Here is a 21,073-nt window from a genome sequence, read left to right as displayed (position 1 = left end):
ACAACACTAAAAAAGCGCCAAGAGTTAAAATTTAACAAAATGCGAGCAAAACGAAACGAAATACTTACTAATAACAAAAAACATGAAGAGTGGTTTATAAATAAAACGAAATTAGAATTTCCACAAGATATAAAAGCGTTGTTGGCGAAGGGGCCGAAGTTCGGACTACCGGTCGATAATAAGAGCTTCCCGCTGTTTCAATACATAGCGTATGGAGAGGATTTGTTACAAACTATAAATAATAAAGATCAGCAAGAGGAGGCACGCACACAACTCTCGCTGATGATAAAAAGTCACACAACAACAAACAAGACAAATGCAATAGACAGTGCAATTGCAGATACAGTGGAGCAAACAAAGAAATTTCTTAAACAAAATAGTAACATACGAATTTTAACTTCAGACAAAGGTAATAAAACGGTAGCAATGGAAGTCGACGATTACAATAAGAAAATGGAAGAAATTTTAATGGATTTAACTACATATAGGGTTCAAAGACAGGACCCAACATCACGATTGCAGAATAAGAGCAACTGCCTAGTAGATAAGCTTTTTAAAATGGATTTAATCACGAAGTCTGAGAGAAATAGACTTACAACAACAACTGCGCTTCCACCCAGAATCTATGGCCTCCCTAAGATCCATAAGGAAGGCACTCCATTAAGGCCAATTTGTTCAGCGATTGGATCACCCTCATATGGTTTGTGCAAATATATTGCTGAAATATTAAAAAACATAACGTCAGATTCTACATATAACATCAAAAACACGCTCGAGTTTAAAGAAAAGGTAAATAACACTTATATATTTGACGACAAAAAACTTATTTCGTTCGACGTGTTTTTCCGAGTATACCAATACAGCTGGTACTCGATACAATACAAGAAAAGTGGGTGATGATTAAAGAGTTCACAAAGATACCCAAACAGCTGTTTATGGAGATAACAACATTCTGTATAAAAGAGAGCAGATATTTTAAGTTTAATAATACCATATACACGCAATTGAAAGGAATGCCGATGGGAGCGCCCACATCCCCAATCATAGCGGATATAATAATGGAGAAACTTTTGGATAGTAGTATGGAAAAATTGCGATATAAACCTAGGATACTTACGAAATACGTCGATGACCTCTTTGCCATAGTACGTGAAAATGAGATACAAAATACACTTGACACACTCAACAATTTTGACAAGAATATAAAATTTACTGTAGAAGTAGAAAATAACGGAAAATTAGCTTACTTAGACTCTGAAATAAACAGACGAGGCAATCGACTAAAACTTAAGTGGTATAAAAAAGAAATAGCTTCAAGACGAATTATAAATTTTAATTCTAAGCATCCCAAATCCATGATTGTAAATACAGCATTGGGCTGTATACGGAAAATGCTACTAACCTCAGACGAAGTGTACCACAAGGAAATAAAGAAAGTAATAGTCATATTGTTAAGAAATAATGATTTTCCTAAACACACAATAAGAAGGTTAATCAAAAAAGCTAAATTGCCAAATAACACACAAAAGCCCGGAAAACCATTAAATTTTAAGTCGCTGGCCTATGCACCTCAATTATCAGAACGTTTGGCTAAATCTGATTGTTACAACAAGGATAACACAAAAATAGCACATAAGCCGTCTAATACTTTAAAACAATTTTTCAATAAAACGAATTCAACTATACCAAATATGGACAAAAGCAACGTTGTGTATAAAATTCCCTGTAAAGGCAAGGTTGAGGAAGCTTGCAATAGTATTTATGTCGGTACAACTAAGTCCAAACTAAAAACAAGACTATCACAACATAAATCCGATCTAAAACAATGCCATCAACAAAATAACCAGAAAACAGCACTCATGGCACACTGTGCAGCTAGTGGGCTCATACCTAACTTTGACGAGACCAAAATACTGCAACAAGAACAACACTACAGTAAACGATTCACTCTTGAAATGTTACACATTATCAACGTACCGACTAACATACGACTCAACTTTAAGAGCGACGTGGACAATTCCGCGCATATATACAAACACTTGCTTAGAGGAAGACAGTACCATACTCCACGTCACACAGGGCAGACGTGCTAAGAAACGTATGTGCAGATGTAAAATGATAAATTTTTTGTGATAATTTGTTAATTGTTTATTTATTATTATTTTTGTTTTTATTAGTTTTGTAACCCTGATGACGATTGCCGCAGAGCAGTCGAAATATATTGGTTGAGAAAAAAGAAAAAATCATCAACGGTGTTTTATTTTACAACAATTTTGTTTTAAGTACTTAACCTCAAAATGGGGGCCCAGCTGCACGTCCAGCTAGATCCCCCTCATTCCCCAGCGGGTTAGGGGGTCAGAATATACCCGCGGTAGGTATGCCTGTCGTAAGAGGCGACTAAAATACCAGATTCAAGGGGCTGTGTAGCGCAACCCTTCAGGTTGCCAGCTCAATATATAGCTTCTCCAAACCCATTTGTCAACCTCACCTATCCGTGGCGATTCCTGTTTCACTAACAGACGAGGCTCTGGCAACCCTAAGCTCCTCATGGAACTTGTGGTTGGGGAAGGAGGGGATGGCCTGAAGGTTTAATGTGGCCACATAAATCGTTCCCGAGATGGTCGGGCTAGCACCTTAATGGTGCTGTGGTACCGAAGCGTACCGGATCCGTATCCGGCAAAGGACCATCACATCGATAACACTTCCAAAGCCTTCGGGGGCAACCTTTTCGCTACAACAACAACAACAACAACCCCCCCTCATAAGCACTAGGTGAAACAAAAAAATTTAAATGTGGGGATTATGTGCAATAGTTCCAAAAACGATTCGTTTTTTTTTTTGACAACTTTTAATGTTTTTTTTTTTAAAGTGGACGTCCAGCTGGACCCCCCCCCCCCCCCCCCCTCCCTTCTTATAAGCACTAGGCCAAACAAAAAAATTTAAATGTGGGAATTATGGGCTATTTATGTGCTCAATAGTGCCAAAAAGAATTAGGTTTTTTGACAACTTGTAATGATTTTTTTTAACTTCTGCCCCTTGTAATTAAAACAACTCAACTTTAAGACAACTCAACTCCTGTTTGGTATTACGAATTACAACTTATTTCAGTTGAAGTTGAATTGAGTTGCCAACTTCATAAAGTTATGATTTGACAGATAAATGAACAGCTGATCTATTTGTGGCGGAAATTTAAGCATTTACAAAAGTGATTTTGTTATTAAAAGCAGAATGAAATCTATTTTGTAATGGCGAAAATGTTGGCGATTGATGTGGCGCGAATACGAGAAACATTCGCGTGATCATTCCAATCCCTTGGAACTACCAAGCACCAAGTAAGAAAATGTTTAAGTGACAAATGATGAGCTTCAAATGAAGTTATTTTGCAGATTTGACAGAAAGCATTTCGCTCATTACTAAACACAATTAAGGACCATTTCCGCGTTCGAGGGAATGCTTTCCCTATTTTAAAATTATGCGTCACACTCAGATTCCTTGCTGATGGCAGCTATCAAAAATGCTGTGGAAATGATTTTGGTGTTGGACTGGTTTTTGATATTATTGAGGAGCATATTTGTGCGAAGTGGATTAAAACCGAAAAAGCAAATATTGTATTTTATTCTAAAACAGGATTCCCAGGAGTAGTGGTTAGTATCAATGGGACTCACGTTCGCATAATTTCACCTATTTTGGCTGCATCCGAACTGCGCCTTGCCTCATCCAACTTCGGAATGTCGCTGCATAAAGTCAAAAAGTTATTCAATGTAATCCTTCGTTTAAACGTTGTTTTTTTTTATAAATGTGTACAAAATTGTTGATTATTGTTTGATTAAAAAAGGTATAACTACCGCCTTTCAATTTTTTGTTTTTTTTTTCGGTAACGTTTTATGAGACCGTGCACCATCTAACTGTTATCAAAGGTGATATCAAAAGACGTGTTTCGATCTCAGTTTTTAGGATTCAATAGCGGAAATTAAAAATTTTATTTCTGTCGAAAAATATTTACAAAAACCCACAAAATGGCCCCGAGAGGGTCCGAAATATGAGGGATCCACAGTTTTTTTGCACAGAACATCTTTCTGCGTTGGCGGCCGTCGGCGATTTGAAAAAATAACCCTGGGTGCATCCAACGCCTTTCTGCATTAGTGTGTACAAAAAATCTGGCAAAATACAACAACCACATGAAAATTTGAACCGAAATGATATTTTTAATTTTTGTTTTCGGATTCTAAAATCGGAGGTCGAAACGTGCCTTTTGATATCAACTTTGCAAATTTTTGTTAAAAATTAGGTGGTGAATCGTCTTGCAAAACGTTACCTTTTTTCAAAACAACTGCAAAATTGTATGAGATAACTGCTAGTAATAAGTTGTAAGATTTTGACGTCTTTGACAACTACACCAACACAAGATTGTAAACGGTAATGCCACAAAAATTTGTTAGACTAGACAACTCAACCGACATTTTTTTTGACAGGTTGAGTTGTAATCTGTAATACCAAATGGCGAAATTTCAACCCAACCAGAGTTGAGTTGTAAACGGTAATAGGGGCATTCAAAAATGTTTTCCAACTGGACCCCCCCCCCCCCCCCCCCCCACCTTTGATGTTTAAAAAAAACATTAAAAGTTGTCAAAAAACGAATCGTTTTTGGAACTATTGAGCCCATAAATAAAACAAAATTCTGCACCTATCCCGTTTCGATTTTGCCGTCTGGGGTTATATGCCCCCGCTTCCCCCTTGCCACCCCTTTGTTTTTCTGGACAGACCGTAGCTTATGTTGGAGCACATAAATAGCACATAATTCCCACAGTTAAATTGTGCTTATGAGGGCAGGGTCCAGCTGGACCCCCCGGTTTGAGGTTAAAAAAAAGTACTTAAATTCTGAGCACAACATTTTTTATTTTGGGAACAAATTAGCACATAAATAGCACAGAATACCTGGCCTACCAAATTTTGAATCCATCGTGGGGGGGGGGGGGGGGCAGCTTGAGGGACCACCCTCTTATTAGTTTTACAATAAATAAGACGCCAAGCATCTTCCGGCGGCTCTGTAACGTGGGTAACTGTAATAGTTTAACCGGTAGCAGTAGGGGGAAAGGCCTGAATTTGTGAAAATTCGTCCATTCCGTTTTTTCCAACAAGAAGGTGCATCGCTCCAGCAGCGATAACTAATGCCGCTAATGTAACTAAGCCCGCTAGTGTGACTGGTCCCAAGAAGTTGAAAATATATTTTCAAAACGTTTCTGGGTTGAGAACTAAATCTAAGCTGCTATTCGCATTGAGCTCAAACTTAGACTATGATATTTTCGTACTCGTTGAAACGCTAAACGAGAGTTTTTTCGACAGTGAATACTTTGATACTAATCTCTACAATGTCTTTCGGAAGGATCGCGATTATGCTAAAACTGGTCATAGTAGAGGTGGAGGGGTTTTAATTGCGGTCAAAAGGAAATACCGCTCCTCACTGGTTATCTTAAACAATAACGATACAGACCAGAGCCCAGTGACAATGCAACATTTGATCAAAAAAAATTCGCTAGGTGGCACGCGGATTGAGATAGTAAGAAAACTAATTTTAATTAGGGAATTTTTCAATCCATTTTTAACCGGGTTACATAGAGACTTGAAACTTGGCACTTAGTTAGAAGCCTGGTGACAACACAATTTATAGAAAACAAAGTTCCACTAGGTGGCGCGCTAGTCAAGATTTCTGCAAATTCTTTAAAAACGAGGGCAATCTTGCGATCTATTTTCGAGTAACTTCCCTATGAGCTAGAGACATGAAACTTGGGCCGTAAGTCAGAACTCGGTGACAATGCAATATTTTGACTTGAAACCTGAAATATAGTTTAAAACTCGGTAACAGTACAATGTTTGATCAAAAAATTTGAGCTACCTAACGCTCAAGTGGAACTATTTAGAAGATTAGGCCATACCTTCATGGCTAGCCTCCTGAGTGTTGCAGGCGTTGTAGAATTGTACCTCATTGAAGGCATAACTCAATGCACGTCCTTGTATACTTTTAGGCGTACACGACTTTCACCATGATTCTTTTAGACTTGCAGGCGTATACAAATTTCACCACGATTTTCAGCTGTGCAAATTAAGTAGCTGACAAACGAGGTGGAATTCTCTTGTTATGATGCACATTCACCAGCAATGAAAATTCACCACATCATCAATTGTGTTGAACTTACTTCCTCAACAATTGTGACCATATTCACCAACAACGATTGCTTTGCACTATCCGGCTTCGCCAGTTATGAGAATAATCGCCAACAACAATCATTCACCACATTCATCCTGTCACTGGATTCTGACCCACGGCCCAAGTTTCAAGTCTCTAGCTCACCGGCAAGTTACTCAAAAATCGATTGCAAGATACCCCCCCTTTTTCAGGGATTTGTAGTTATCTCAATTAGCACGCCACCTAGCGGAACTTTGTTTTCTATAACTTGTATTGTCACCGGGTCTCGAACTATGTGTTAAGTTACAAGTCTTTAGGTAACCGGGAAGTTAGTTAAAAATGGATTGAAAGATTCCCAACTTAATATTAATTTCCATAATATCTGGATACATGCGCCACCTAGAGGAATTTTTTTGATCAAGTGTTGCATTGTCACCAGGTTCTGACCCACGGCCCAAGTTTCAAGTCTCCAGCTCTCCGGCAATTTACTCAAAAATCTATCGCAAGATTGCCCTCGTTTTTCAGGGATTTATAGTTATCTCAATTAGCACGCCAACTAGCGGAACCTTGTTTTCTACAAATTGTATTGTCACAGGATCTCGAACTATGTGCTAAGTTACAAGTCTCTAGATAACCGGGAAGTTAGTTAAAAATTGATTGAAATATTCCCAAATTAAAATTTATTTTCCTAATATCTCGATCCATGCGCCACATAGCGGAATTTTTTTGATAAAATATTGCATTGTCTCCGGGTTCTGACTTACGGCTCAAGTTTCATATCTCCAGCTCACCGGTAAGTTACTCAAAAATCGATTGCAAAATTCCCCTTGTTTTTCAAGGATTTGTAGTTATCTCACTTAGCGCGCGGAATTTTGTTTTCTTTAAATTGTGTTGTCACCAAGCCTCGAATTGTGTGCCAAGTTTCAAGACTTTAGGTCACCGGAAAGTTAGTCCAAAATGGATTGAAATATTCCCAAATCAAAACTAATTTTCTTTTATCTCTATCCATGCACCACCTAGCGAAATACAGTAGACGCTCACAAATTAGAACCACTTTGTTTTTAGGGCGATTCTAATTTCTGAAAAATTCTAATTCCTGGACGTTTTTTTATTTGTATAAAACCTTAAAAATTCAGTCAATTTGCATTAAAAAACTAAAATGAAATTTTGTCTAATTAAATTTTATTCATTAAAACGAGAAAACATAAGATAACAATCCAGTACAATACATATCACATGTTTTTTTTTAAATATACATATATGTATATATACGCTAAATCAAAAAAAGATTCAAAAAACAAAAACTACAATTACAATAATTATATTTTTTCATTAAAAATACATAAGACATCGATTAAAAAAGCCAAAAATTAATCAAAAACTTCATAACTAATATTCACCGATGTGCAATGATTTTTTGTTAGCCTCATGATATGTATTAGAAGCAGCGTTTAAAATTTATGATTTATTCGATTTGATATAGCTGATTGCAGATGGCGCCACATCAAATTCTAAGGCTAACCGTTTCCCTTGAACACCTTCGTCAAGCTTTTCTAATATCTGAACTTTGGTTTCCACGGACAAAGTATTTTTCTTACGTTTATTTGACATTTCAGCGAATTACTTTTACTTTTAAACAAACAATGCCAAGAAACAAACAAAAACTGTACAGAACCACGACGAAAATCCAACGACTACCGAGCGTAACATGAATAAATTGGGGATTCCCCTTTTTAACAAGCTTTTATTAGCTTGGCCTGTATCTATGTAACGGAACTTTTGAGCTTAATTTTCACCGGTCTGATTAATTTGAAACTTTGCATACGTATCAAGGCTCGATGGCAATGCATTAGTGTGATGGTGTGGTGACATAAGGTCAACGGCCATAAGGTCACTTGGCCTTATTATCACTTTGAATGGCCAGAAGTTTGATTGAAACTTTGCACACGTATCAAGGCTCGATGACAATGCATTAGTGTGATGGTGTGGTGACATAAGGTCAACGGCCATAAGGTCACTTGGCCTTATTATCACTTTGAATGGCCAGAAGTTTGATTGAAACTTTGCACACGTATCAAGGCTCGATGACAATGCATTAATGTGATGGTGTGGTTACATATGGGCAACGGCCATAAGGTCAATTGGCCCTATTACCACTTTGAATGGCCATAAGTTTGATTGAAACTTTGCACACGTATAAGGCTCGATGAAAATGCATTAGGGTGATGGTGTGGTGACATAAGGTCAACGGCCATAAGGTCAGTTGGCCTTATTACCACTTTTAATGGCCATAAGTTTGATTGAAACTTTGCACGCGTATCAAGGCTCGATGACAATACATTAATGTGATGGTGTGGTGACACAAGGTCAACGGCCACAAGGTCAATTGGCCTTATTACCACTTTGAATGGCCATAAGTTTGATTGAAACTTTACACACGTATCAAGGCTCGATAACAATGCAATAATATGATGGTGGGGTGGCATAAGGTTAACGGACATAAAGTCAATTTAACTTATGACCACTCCAAATGGCCATAGATTTGAAACCTTGCACATAATGCGAAAAACGCATTCCTTTATTAATGATAGAAGTGGATGGATGGCACATCTACGAAAGAGCATACTGGAGTCCTTTTTAACACGCTTTTATTAGCTTGGCCTGTATCTATCTATGTATCTATGTATCCATGTATCTATGTAACGGAATCTGGAGTGGGGCCGAGAGCCCCGGTAATGCAGAGCTCCGAACTCCGTTGCACCTTTTGAAGCGTTCTAAGATAGGTACTTTTAGCTAGTTCAGGCCACCAGACCAAGGCATCATAAAGAAGAATCGGGGGCACAATGACTGTGTAAATCCAGTAGGTCACCTTAGGGGAGAATCCCCAGGAGGTGCCAATTTCCCTCTTGCAGGTGAACAGCTCTGCTGCTGCCTTCTTGGATCGCTCCACTATATGGTCACTCCATAATAGCTTCCTATCCAGAATGACTCCCAAATACTTGACTTGATCGCTAAACGCTAAGGACATAACCCCAATTCTTGGCGGTGTAAGATTTGGTACTTTGTACCTCCTCGTGAAGAGGACAAGCTCGGTTTTATCCGGGTTGACTTCCAAACCTCTGGCTGTGGCCCAGTGCGAAATTTTGGATAGTGCCCCTTCCATTAGGTTGCAAAGAGTTTGCGGAAATTTCCTCCGCATGGTGACGCAGATGTCATCTGCATACGCGATAACTTGGTGACCTTCTGCCTCCATGAGGCGTAGTAGTTGGTTGACGGTAACCATCCAAAGTAGCGGAGAGAGAACGCCGCCCTGCGTAGTGCCTCTGCCGACCGGTCTGCGAATCACGCATCCACCTAGCTCAGTTTTAATCTGCCTACGTGTAAGCAGATTGTATATAAACTCCACCAGGCATGCGTCAACCCCCAGATCGGCCAGCGCCGATGTAATGACCTCAGGGAGAACGTTGTTGAAGGCACCTGCTATATTTAGAAATGCCACCAGCGTGTATTCCTTTAGGTCAAGTGACCTTTCGATAACGGATACCAGTGAGTGCAAGGCCGTGTCAGTTGACCTACCCTTAGTATAGGCATGTTGAGCTTGCGAAAGAAGCGATGGCTCAATCCTACTCCTGATGTAGTCCTCTAGGAGTCTTTCGAGTGCTTTTAGCAGAAAAGGAGATAAGCTTATAGGCCTATAATCATTTGATTTAGAGTGGGAGGTTTTCCCTGCCACTGGATAAAGAGACCACGTTGACTTCTCTCCACGATGCTGGTACGTAATTAAGCCTAAGACAACCTATAAACATCCCTTTTATCCAGGGCCTTATAAGTTCGGCAGTATATTGTAGCTGAGCCGGAAAAATTCCCTCCGGCCCCGGCGATTTATAGGGCTTGAAGGTCTGTAAAGCCCAATCAATCCTTTTAACATCTGTGATTTCGCTTATTAGCTAATCATTAGGTGACCCTCCGCTAACAATATTTGAAGAAACGCCCGCGCTTGCTGGGAAGTGTGTATCCATAAGCAAGTGTATGGTTTCAGCGCTGGAGTCCGTCCAGTGCCCATCCGGCTTTTGGACGTAATCCTGGAGCAGCTCCAGGATGTCAGCTGGGTCCGTTGGCGTCACTGGAACCCAGGCTCTAGCCCTTGGTCGTGAGGGAATATCACGCGCCTCCTCTACCTTGAGGCGTGCGCCCGGATATACCACCCCTATCAGCGTGACGGCGGCCCTATAGAGGTTTACCGATCTGGCGTCGTCACAGGCAATTCGCTTGATATTGCCCTGGAAGCACCCTGCATCGGTGTAAGATGGCGGTGGACCAGGGTTGTCTTTCTTAACCTTAACGGCCACAGTAGCGAGCGCGGCCTCGATCCACTTCCACTGTTGTTTCGGGATCCTGCCATCTTCGCTGCTCTCGTCTATAATGCCAATGATCTGCCGACCCTTGGTAATTTCGGCGAAAGGCCGCGTCCAGCCTCCCTGCTTATTGGCCTTTTTCGGTTCCGTGGGGTTGATTCATGGATGGACCGCTGGCGTTTCGAGGTTTCATCACTCTCGAATAAAACTTTTAAAATTACTTGAACTAAAAAATTAAAAATAAATAATAGTTTAAAAAAACTAAAAAAAACACGCTTTTATAGCTAACCGAACTAAAAAATAGAAAATAATTTTCAATTAAAAAGAGGTTATATAACAGTAGTAGAAGGTCAAACAATCATTTATAGTTAATCACCTCAAAATAAAATTATAATAAAATTTAAGTTATTAACAGAATAATTTAATTCACAGTAAAAAGCGAGGGGTGCTTGATATTGAATGTTACAATCATTCTATTGGCAACTATCTGAGAGGAAAGATATGAAATGTAGTCAAATGCACCCCACGCTTTTTACTCTGAATTAAATTATTTTGTTAATAACTTAAATTTTATTATAATTTTATTTTGAGGTGATTAACTATAAACGATTGTTTTACCTTCGACTACTGTTATATAACCTCTTTTTAATTGAAAATTATTTTCTATTTTTTAGTTCGGTTAGCTATAAAAGCGTGTTTTTTTAGTTTTTTTAAACTATTATTTATTATATCTATTTTGAAACAAAAAAACAAAATACGCTCAGAAATTAGAATTTTCGATTCTAATTTCAGATCGTGTAATGTATTGAAAAAGTTGATTCTAATTTCTGGACATTCTAATTTGTGAACGACTACTGTATTGCATTGTCACCGGGTTCTGACTCACGGCCCAAGTTTCAAGTCTCTTAAAAATCGATAGCAAGATTTCCTGCGTTTTTTCAGGGATTTTCGTTTATCTCGATTAGTCTGCCACCTGGCAGCATTTTCTTTTCCACGATTTGTAGTGCCATCGACTCGCAAACTATGTGCTAAGTTTCAAGTCTCTAAATCACCGAGAAGTTACTTAAAAGTCGATCGCAAAATTTCCATTTTAAAATTAATTTTCTGTATATCTCGATCCGTGCCCCACCTAGCGGATTTTTTTCACTTGCATTTTAATGTCTCACAGTTCTGAACTATGTTCTAAGTATCAAGTGTCTACCTCAGCGGGAAGTTACCGAAAAAGACTTTCGTGGGTCAAAAATTCGAATGGAAATGAGGGGACAAACATGAAAGAGACAATATAAAGGTATAAATAAAAAAATAATAAGAACCCTACATAACTTATTAGAGTATCCACATCGAAGTTTTACCAAAGTGACCCGCGTCTCCTTTGAAAGTTTGCTTTCTGCTGTTCGGATACACATGTGTCTATGAGTTTAACAAAAACTGTTGCAAAGCATTTCCTTTCCCTCCTTTATGGGTAGACAAATTTTCTGGCTTCATAAAAGAGTCATTCTGAAATATTTGATGAGGTTTTCGGAATAGCTTTTCTCTTTGTAGTTTTCAGATCTTTGTTGTTCGACTGCGTTCTTCGCCTTAATATGTGAAACTTAAACTCCATCACTAGTAGATGCTCAAGTATATAATATATATTGTTATCGTCAACATCCGGTGTATGTACAATATATACCTTATATACCTTGGAAAAGTCATCACACATATGTAAGCGCGGTCCCATATATTTAAGGGCAGCCAAAAAAAACTTGTCGTACTGCGATATTGTGGCAGCGTATTGAATACTTTTATAATAATAAACGATTGGCATCCAACGCTACGCGAGACAATAGCGGAGACAGCAGCTATATGTGTCAGTAATAGGAGTATCAAATATCACTATTTGTGCTTCGTACATTCCTCCTTCTAGTGATGATATGCTTTATAGTGCACATATAGATAATATTGGGGAGCTAGCATTTAATCTTCATGATCATTACAGTATCTGTGTTCTTGGTGACTTCAATCTGGGAAATATTGATTGGTCCTATATTGGTGGTTGTAATCAGCTTTTTGCTAATAATGTCAACAGCATATCCGAAATTTATTTGATAGATAATCTAATGAGTTGCGGTCTTACTCAGATAAATAGCTTTTCTAATCAGCTATCTCGTATCTTAGACTTAATTTTTGTTAATGATAACGTAAATTATACAATATCTGAGTGCCTTGATCCTCTTTCCACTCCTGGTATTCACCATGTACCGTTAATTCCAAAGATAGAATTCTATGAGTTTAGTTCTATTTGTGCCGTTGATGAATCTATCAGTTATCGCTTTAGAAATATGGATGCTGATATGGTAAATTTGGCAGTTGATTCCATTGACTGGATTACATTATTTTCCGATGTTGAAGTCTCCAACTGTTATGAAATTTTTAAGCATAAGATTAAGGAAATATGCAAAGCGAATATCTCTGTTCTTAAAAAATACAAAGTTCCTTGGCACACCAAGGAGCTGTTGAAACTTAAAAATTTAAGAAATAAATATTTCAAAAAGTTCAAGCTGTCAAATTCTATGACTCAAAAGAGATACATATATTTGCGTTATTCAAAGCAATTTAAGTTTTTGAACAAGGATCCTAAGCGTAATTATATTCGTAAGTTTGAGTGGATATAAAATATAGTTCTAGCTCATTTTAGAGGTATGTCAACTCCAGAAAATCTTGCTCAAGTATTTCGTCTGTGGTTTATCTCAATGATACACAATCTACTGCTGAGGCTGCTAATCTCTTTGCCCAGTTCTTTAAGTCTAATTTCGAAGCTGACACTGACGTGGATGCGGAGTGTTTCGCGAAGATTGGTTCCCCAATAAATCTTGGATAATTAACTTTAACGCTTGCTGATGTTGAAGAAGGGATCCGACAGCTGAAGACATCTACAAATGCTGATGTTGATGGGCTGTCATCATATCTTTTTAAAAGTTGTTCTGCATATGCTGCCCCTCTGCTGCTTCTGTTTAGTTCATTGATGCTTGGAAGGTAGGCTCTATTAACCCAGTATTTAAAAGTGGCAACAAGAATAATATTGCCAATTATAGACCAATTGCTAAGATATCCTCCATATCAAAATTATTTGAGACTATTGTAAAAAATAAGATTTATTTTGCAGTAAATAGGTTTATCTCCATTGAACAGCATGGTTTCGTAAAAGGTCGTTCAACGGTCTCAAATCTTGCAGTGTTTTCGGAATATTGCATCTTCGCGTTTCAAAACCTACTTCAAGTTGATACTGTATACACATGCTCACACGTCTCCTACTCCAAGTCTCGCTGTCTTCTGCGTACATCCTACAATATTGATGGGCTTCTGTTATCCACTTTAAGTGAAATTATCGATGTTGGTGTTGTAATCGACTCCAAATTTCTGTTTAAAAGCCATTTGAGTTACGTAATTGCTAAGGCATATTCAGCACTTGCATTCATAAAACGTTTTGGCTCTGATTTTTCTGATCCCTAAACTTTAAAATTGCTGTATACGGAATCACGATATTTTCTGGTTGGGCTTTGTTAGGACTAATTACGCAACTACTTACATCCTACAATACATCCTACAATATTGATGGGCTTCTGTTATCCACTTTAAGTGAAATTATCGATCTTGGTGTTGTAATCGACTCCAAATTTCTGTTTAAAAGCCATTTGAGTTACGTAATTGCTAAGGCATATTCAGCACTTGCATTCATTAAACGTTTTGGCTCTGATTTTTCTGATCGCTAAACTTTAAAATTGCTATATACGGAATCACGATATTTTCTGGTTGGGCTTTGTTAGGACTAATTACGCAACTAATGCTCCGATTTTAAGAGCTTTGAAAGAATTTAATTCGCTTATGGACCCTGGAAATCTTGATTTTTCCTCTGCGAAAGATGTATTTAAACAAAGATTAAATGAATTGTTTCTTTGCTAATAAGTTTTTAAGTTAAAATAATAATGGTTGTTATTTTTTGAGGTGCTTTTTCTTCTTGTAATCTATGTGAAATTTTTTTTATATTTTCTAGATTAATATTGAAATAAATAAATAAATATTTACGATAAGTTATTCGACTTTCTACTACTGTAACGTTAACTCTGTGTTATATTGTCTAATTTTCAAATCGGTAAGCTGTAAAAGCGTGTTTTTCAGTTCTTTTAAACTATTATTTATTTAAAATTAAAAAAATAAATACGTTTCTTTGTTTAACTTGATTAATTGTGTTTTTTGTTCATCTAGTTTCAAACAAATACCTGAAAAAAGCGACCAACACGCGTGCGATATTTGTGAAAAGCGGTAAGTATCATAAAAACTTCGTCTTAATATATTTATATAAATTTATTTCAACTTTTAATTCTGCCTGTATTAAATAGATTTAATAGAACTTGGGCCCTACGCAGGCATATGCGTACTCATACCGGTGAAAAACCCTATAAGTGGAAGCACTGCGAACGGTCCTTTAAGCAAACAAATTCACTGAATTCGCATTTACGTAGCCATCTGAGTGATAATATTTATAGTTGTAAGTTGTGTCCCCAAGCTTTTCCCTTTGCTTCGGAGCTACGATTACACTTAACTTCTCATGAAGACGAAGACCCAGAAATACCTGAAAAAAGCGACCAAAACGCGTGCGATATTAGTGAAAAGCGGTAAGTGTCATAAAAACTTCGTCTTAATATATTTATATAAATTTATTTCAACTTTTAATTCTGCCTGTATTAAATAGATTTAATAGAACTTGGGTCCTACGCAGGCATATGCGTACTCATACCGGTGAAAAATCCTATAAGTGCAAGCACTGTGAACGGTCCTTTAAGCAAAAAAATTCACTGAATTCGCATTTACGTAGCCATCTGGGTGCTAATATTTATAGATGTGAGTTTTGTCCCCTAGCTTTTCCCTTTGCTTCGGAGCTACGATTACACTTAACTTCTCATGAAGACGGAGACCCCATTCGGACTTTGGAAACTGGCGAGTGTGGACACGCGCGGGAATTTTTATAAGTCAGTGGTTTATAAAAACAAAGTTTATACATACAACACAGATAACTGTAATTTACAGTTCTAAAGTCTTGCGACTTCTATTAATTCTTAGCATTTAGATTTTTTCTCACCAATTGGCAGTAAGTGATATTGGCTTTTTATGTTTACAATTTTTTTTTTTCGAATTGCCGATCAAAAAAGGACAAAGCTGCCCTTGCGCGCAGCTTCAACCAAAAGTGCAAGGGATAAAATGGGTCTGGTGAAAATACAGGCCGACACCTGTAACATTGAGGCCACATGCTCGGACAGTACGAGTCAGGTTAGGTGATTTTGCAACCGCACACAACGGCTATAAAGACCCATTAACCTCGAATGATATGAACATGGACGATGACATACATACAGGTACTTTAAACACAAAAAAAACCTGCTACCTCAATTGAAGCTGACAATGACAAAAAAGGAATAATTCTATACCCACAAAATTTTCTTGGCGACATTTTCGTTGTTGTTGTTGTTGTAGCGATAAGGACACTCCCTGAAGGTCTTGGGGAGTGTTATAGAGTTGATGGTCCTTTGCCGGATGCAGATCCTGTACGTTCCGGTACCCCCGACCATCTCGGGAACGATTTGTTATGGCCACATGTGACCTTCTAGGCCAACCGGCCCTCCCACCCCCTAGATCCATGAGGAGTTTGGGGTCGCCAGAGCATCGGCTGTTAATGGAACATGATTCGACACGGATAGGTGAGGTTGACAATTATGTTTGATGTAGCTATGTATTGGACTGGCAACCTGAAAGGGCTGCGCTACACAAACCCCTTGAATCCGGTATTTGAGTCGCCTTTTACGACAGGTATGCATACCGCGGGTATATTCCAAGCCCTTAACCCGCTGGGCCGTCTTAATTGATTCTTCACATAACCCTTTCATGAAAAATGAAAAAATGACCTCCGGACTGACATTTTCACACAAATAAAAGTTTTACGTTTTAATGACATAACACACTTACAGGCTATAAGCAATTTTTATATAAAGCAATTTTCAAAAATACATATGTAGCCAACAATTTTACACTGCGTTGTGAGAGGTGTGCCCACCTGTTTCGAGGGTAATGATATCGTACTGGAAGCTTCTAGCACCATCAAAATCAGATCGGCAAGCCGATTCACCAGAAAAGGTGAAAAAGAAGGCACTTATGTACCAACGATAACGATTAAAATGGCTATGAAGGTAAGGCACTTCCAAAATATATCTTCTATAACTACACGAAACTAAACATACAACCATACTTTCCATCTTTAAGACAATGTGACAACTGCGGACGTATTGGTCACACCAAAATCAAAAGCAAGCCTCGCTGCATTAAGTGAAGAATGTAACAAAGACTGTAATACAACCATCTGTATCCTGTGTGGTCGAACAAACCACACAGCTAAGGAAAGAAATAACTGCTCACAATGGGAAAAAGAAGCACAAATTAATCGAATTAAAACTATTTAAAAACTCTCCAAGCGTGAGGTTCTGGATCAATACTTTCCCAAAAACTCTTAACAGATTTGAAATTTTAGAGGACGAAGAAGCCAGTTTCCACACGCTCAGCATGGAAAATCAGGACATACTTGACAAGGACGAAGAAATTAACAGACATTTTAAAAAACGCTCATTCAGTCAGATTGTACGTAAGCCTGTCAGCAGGCAAACTACAACAACCAAAACCAACAGCAATTAGAGAAGCATTACTACCCCAGCGGGTTAGGGGGTCAGAATATACCCGCGGTAGGTATGTCTGTCGTAAGAGGTGACTAAAATACCGGATTCAAGGGGCTGTGTAGCGCAACCCTTCAGGTTGCCAGCGCAATATATACCTTCTCCAAACCCAATTGTCAACCTCACCAATCCGCGGCAAATCCTGTTTCACTAACAGACGAGGCTCTGGCGACCCCAAGATCCTCATGTAACTTGGGGGTGGGGAGGAAGGGGATGGCCTGAAGGTTTAATGAGGCCACATAAATCGTTCCCGAGATGGTCGGGCTAGCACCTTAATGGTGATGTGGTACCGGAGCGTGCCGGATCTGTATCCGGCAAAGGACCATCACATCGGTAACACTCCCCAAAGCCTTCGGGGAGCAACCTTATCGCTACAACAACAACAACAACAGAAGCATTACAAACAATACCACCATCAATCCAGTGTACTACACTGCTGCCCCCCAGCGAGTTAGGGGTCAGAATATACCCGCGGTAGGTATGCCTGTCGTAAGAGGCGACTAAAATACCAGATTCAAGGGTCTGTGTAGCGCAACTCTTCAGGTTTCCAGCGCAATATATAGCTTCTCCAAACCCAATTGTCAACCTCACAACACAAACAGACGAGGCCCTGGCGACCCCAAGCTCTTCATGGAACTTGATGGTGGGGAGGGAGGAATGGCCTGAAGGTTTAATGTGACCATATAAATCGTTCCCGACATGGTCGGGCTAGCACCCTAATGGTACTGTCTTACCGGAGCGTACCGGATCTGTATCCGGCAAAGGACCATCACATTGATAACACTCCCCAAAGCAACACTACAATGCTGATTACCAAAAAGGTCTTGTCTCGGAAATCGAGAAACTCGTGTCTCAAATGCTAAAAATCACACAAATGCTCTCGCAAAGCAATTGATTTGAATCGCTCCAAAATGATGAACTTCAATTTTTGGAGTCATCAACCCAAAAATCGTATTATGAAGATTCTTCATTGCAATCACCCAAAGCTTACTTATATACCATATAACATTGTATAATATTTTTAATATATTTTAACAGACACAACTACGAAAAGCTGATAAAAAGTCAATATCATCCACAAATAACAGTCTAAATAAGCACGTGTATTTTAATTTTGACGTAGGTCTTAAGCTATTTAAGGAGAGCATTCACACCGAATGGTATAACTTATTTTTAGAACACTCAATTGATATCCCACACATGTTTTGTAAAACCTTTCCATATCGTAAAAATAGTATTTGGTTCATAAACCTATCAATTCCTCCTACTTAAATCAAAACTTTAAGCCAGTATACTTTCAGGACTAAAATCAATGCTATCACCTCATTCTGTCTGTTGGGAGTGGTTACTATTACCAGACCTTTCACTATCCAAACTTCAACATAATTCATGCCAGCTTTGAAATATTTGATAAGTACAACAAGAAATATTCCTAGGTAACGATGAAAGCCAATATCACACAACTGGCCACATTTTTACAAAAGCCAAATTCTCATTTTAATTAAAAAGTTTTATTTAATTATACTTTTTCATTACAAATTGTCAATTTCATTCATTACTTTGTCGCATAAATTAATATCGGATTAAGTCATTTTACATAATACACATACCGTGTCCATCAAGCAATTGCCAGTAAAGGATTTGTAGTCGTCCCACTTTCCTTTCTTAAAGTTGATGAAAGTGCGGTTCTCGGTAATTATGAAGTCGGCGGTTCGCTCAACGAAAGGCGTATAGGACGGTGATCAGATGCCAATGTTACTATAGGCTGTTAGTTGACGCAGTTTACTAGACCTGCGCTCACGACGGATAGATCTGGCGAACTGTGACAACTTCCTACCATACGAGTAGGGGCGTCTCCGTTTATTGTGCAGAACGTCTTTGCCTCTATTTTATCCGCCAACATCTCACCCCTGCTGTCGGCCTGAAGGTTAGAATTCCAAAGATCGTGATGGGCATTGAAATCGCCTAAGATAATGCGATTATCGCCAGTGAGTAGTGCTCTGATGTCAGGGCGGTAACCGCTGGGGCAACAGGTGACAGGATGTAGATGTTGATGATTTCTAGGTTTACTTCGCCTGACCGGACAGATATGCAGTGAAATTCAAGGACACTGTCCCTGCGGACGATGTCAGGATCGAATAAATTGTATTGCACTGAGTTGTGTATGATAAACGCAAGACTGCCTCCATTTTCGCTCTCGCGATCTTTTCTATAGAGTTATATCCAGAGCAGGTATGCAGAGCAGATCCTGCTGTGAGTTTGATCTCTTGAATCGCAGCAATGCGGATGTTATGCCGCTTCATGAAATTGACTATCTCCGTGATCTTCCCAGTTAATCCATTAGAGTTTAACTGCAGAATTCTGAAGTGCAACGTAAGGGGTAAGTGGCGGGTGACTACGCTTGAGTTGGGGGAGACCAGGACACAATTGCTGTTGTGGCCCTGGGACTGGACGTCCGTGAGTAAGCTTTGAGGTACCCGGTGTAGTTGGGTTTGTTGCCTGGCAGCATGGCGCAATGAAATCCATCGGGGGGTTGCCGTCGCGGAGACCAGAACATCTAGGAAAGTGGCACCGTCCAAGACAGGAGCTGCACTGGGCAGATGGCACAAACGTATATATTCTGTGCTGGCAAGTGGTGCAAAAGGTGTTAGGGACTAAGAGTATATTTCCCTAACCTACGCAATTGCTGCCGGAAAGAGGGGGAGAAGAAGACGGGCGGAGGCTGATGCTCGGCATTGCTACCGACTGCGGAGATTGCAGTTATAAGTGGGAGCGGCCGTATGAGCTGGTGACGCCGTAGGGAGACTGACCCGGTTGGGTTCGATACCTGCCCGCAGTCCCGCTGCAAGGAGCTGTTGGGAGGCTGACAATTTGTGGGAGGGACGCAACAAAGTAAATGGAGTTACACTGAAATGGCAGCCCTTGGTCGGGAAAAATCCCGAGTCGCTCCGGTACGTAGAACCGGTGCGATCCGGTAGCAAGCATCATTAAGGTACTAGCCCGACCATCTCGGGAACAATTTTATATGACCTCATTGAACCTTCTACGCCATTCCATTCCGTGAGGAACCCAGAACCACTAGCGTGTTGTGTTAACAGTGCTTCACCCCATTCAATGGGCACGACCACTCACAAATCAATCAATACACTCAGCCGTTTTTGTTAAAATTTCCAAGACAGCTGCATAGAAAGTATTTTTCCTGTTAAGTTTTTTTTTCGGGAACTGAAGATCGATCAATTCTAAAAAATCAATCTGAGGATGCGACTGCAGACATTGACAGCTTCTTGTCTACATTATGAGGTACTTGGGGCATTTTGTCTAGGTGTGTATAAATACACACTATCACGATGCACGATTTGCTGACAGGAATAAGACTCATCACTGACCGCATAATATTCAACAGTCTGGCAATCGGGGCGCTCATAGACAAAAATAGGGTTTACATTCTACTTGAAAAGAAAAAAAGGCTATCTTTCTCATATCTTATTTTATTCTATTTACTTTTGTACATATGTACTTTTATATATCGTTAATGTCATGCAACAAAGAGGAATTATAAGAACAAGATTAGGGACCGATCTCAGCGAAACCATCTAACTTTTGAAGCGATTTTTGTTATTCGCCGACTTTAATACTTCGCATACTTTTTCAGGCTTCGGTTTTCTAGAAATTTGGTTAAGAGAAAGGGAGAAGGGAAAAAACGAGGGAAGAAGACAGAGATTGAGAAAGGATAGGGGTCAAACGAAGATATAGATATGGAGGAGAAAGAGAGATGG

General features: G+C 39.1%; 2 protein-coding genes across 6 annotated transcripts in view; one reads left to right on the top strand and one right to left on the bottom strand.

The window, feature by feature from the left end:
* The window catches only part of LOC137249852 (uncharacterized), a 352,644-nt gene that overhangs the window by 97,500 nt on the left and 234,071 nt on the right, over positions 1–21,073 (bottom strand). The gene's annotated exons all lie outside the window — the stretch shown is intronic.
* The window catches only part of LOC137249849 (zinc finger protein 665-like), a 396,955-nt gene that overhangs the window by 280,380 nt on the left and 95,502 nt on the right, over positions 1–21,073 (top strand). For 3 of the 5 annotated variants that reach the window (XM_067781826.1, XM_067781827.1, XM_067781825.1), the window contains 2 exons: positions 14,785–14,841; positions 14,919–15,194. The exons of 1 other annotated variant lie outside the window; for it this stretch is intronic. In XM_067781826.1, coding sequence (XP_067637927.1) covers positions 14,785–14,841; positions 14,919–15,194 — 333 coding nt within the window. The remainder of the gene's footprint in view (positions 1–14,784; positions 14,842–14,918; positions 15,195–21,073) is intronic. One more of the 5 variants, XM_067781828.1, reaches the window with a different exon arrangement.

The sequence above is a fragment of the Eurosta solidaginis genome, chromosome 4 (genome assembly GCF_040869045.1).
Source record: "Eurosta solidaginis isolate ZX-2024a chromosome 4, ASM4086904v1, whole genome shotgun sequence".
NCBI lineage: Eukaryota > Metazoa > Arthropoda > Insecta > Diptera > Tephritidae > Eurosta > Eurosta solidaginis.
The sequence above is the reverse complement of the archived record's forward strand: the minus strand, read 5'-3'. Positions and strand labels throughout refer to the sequence as shown.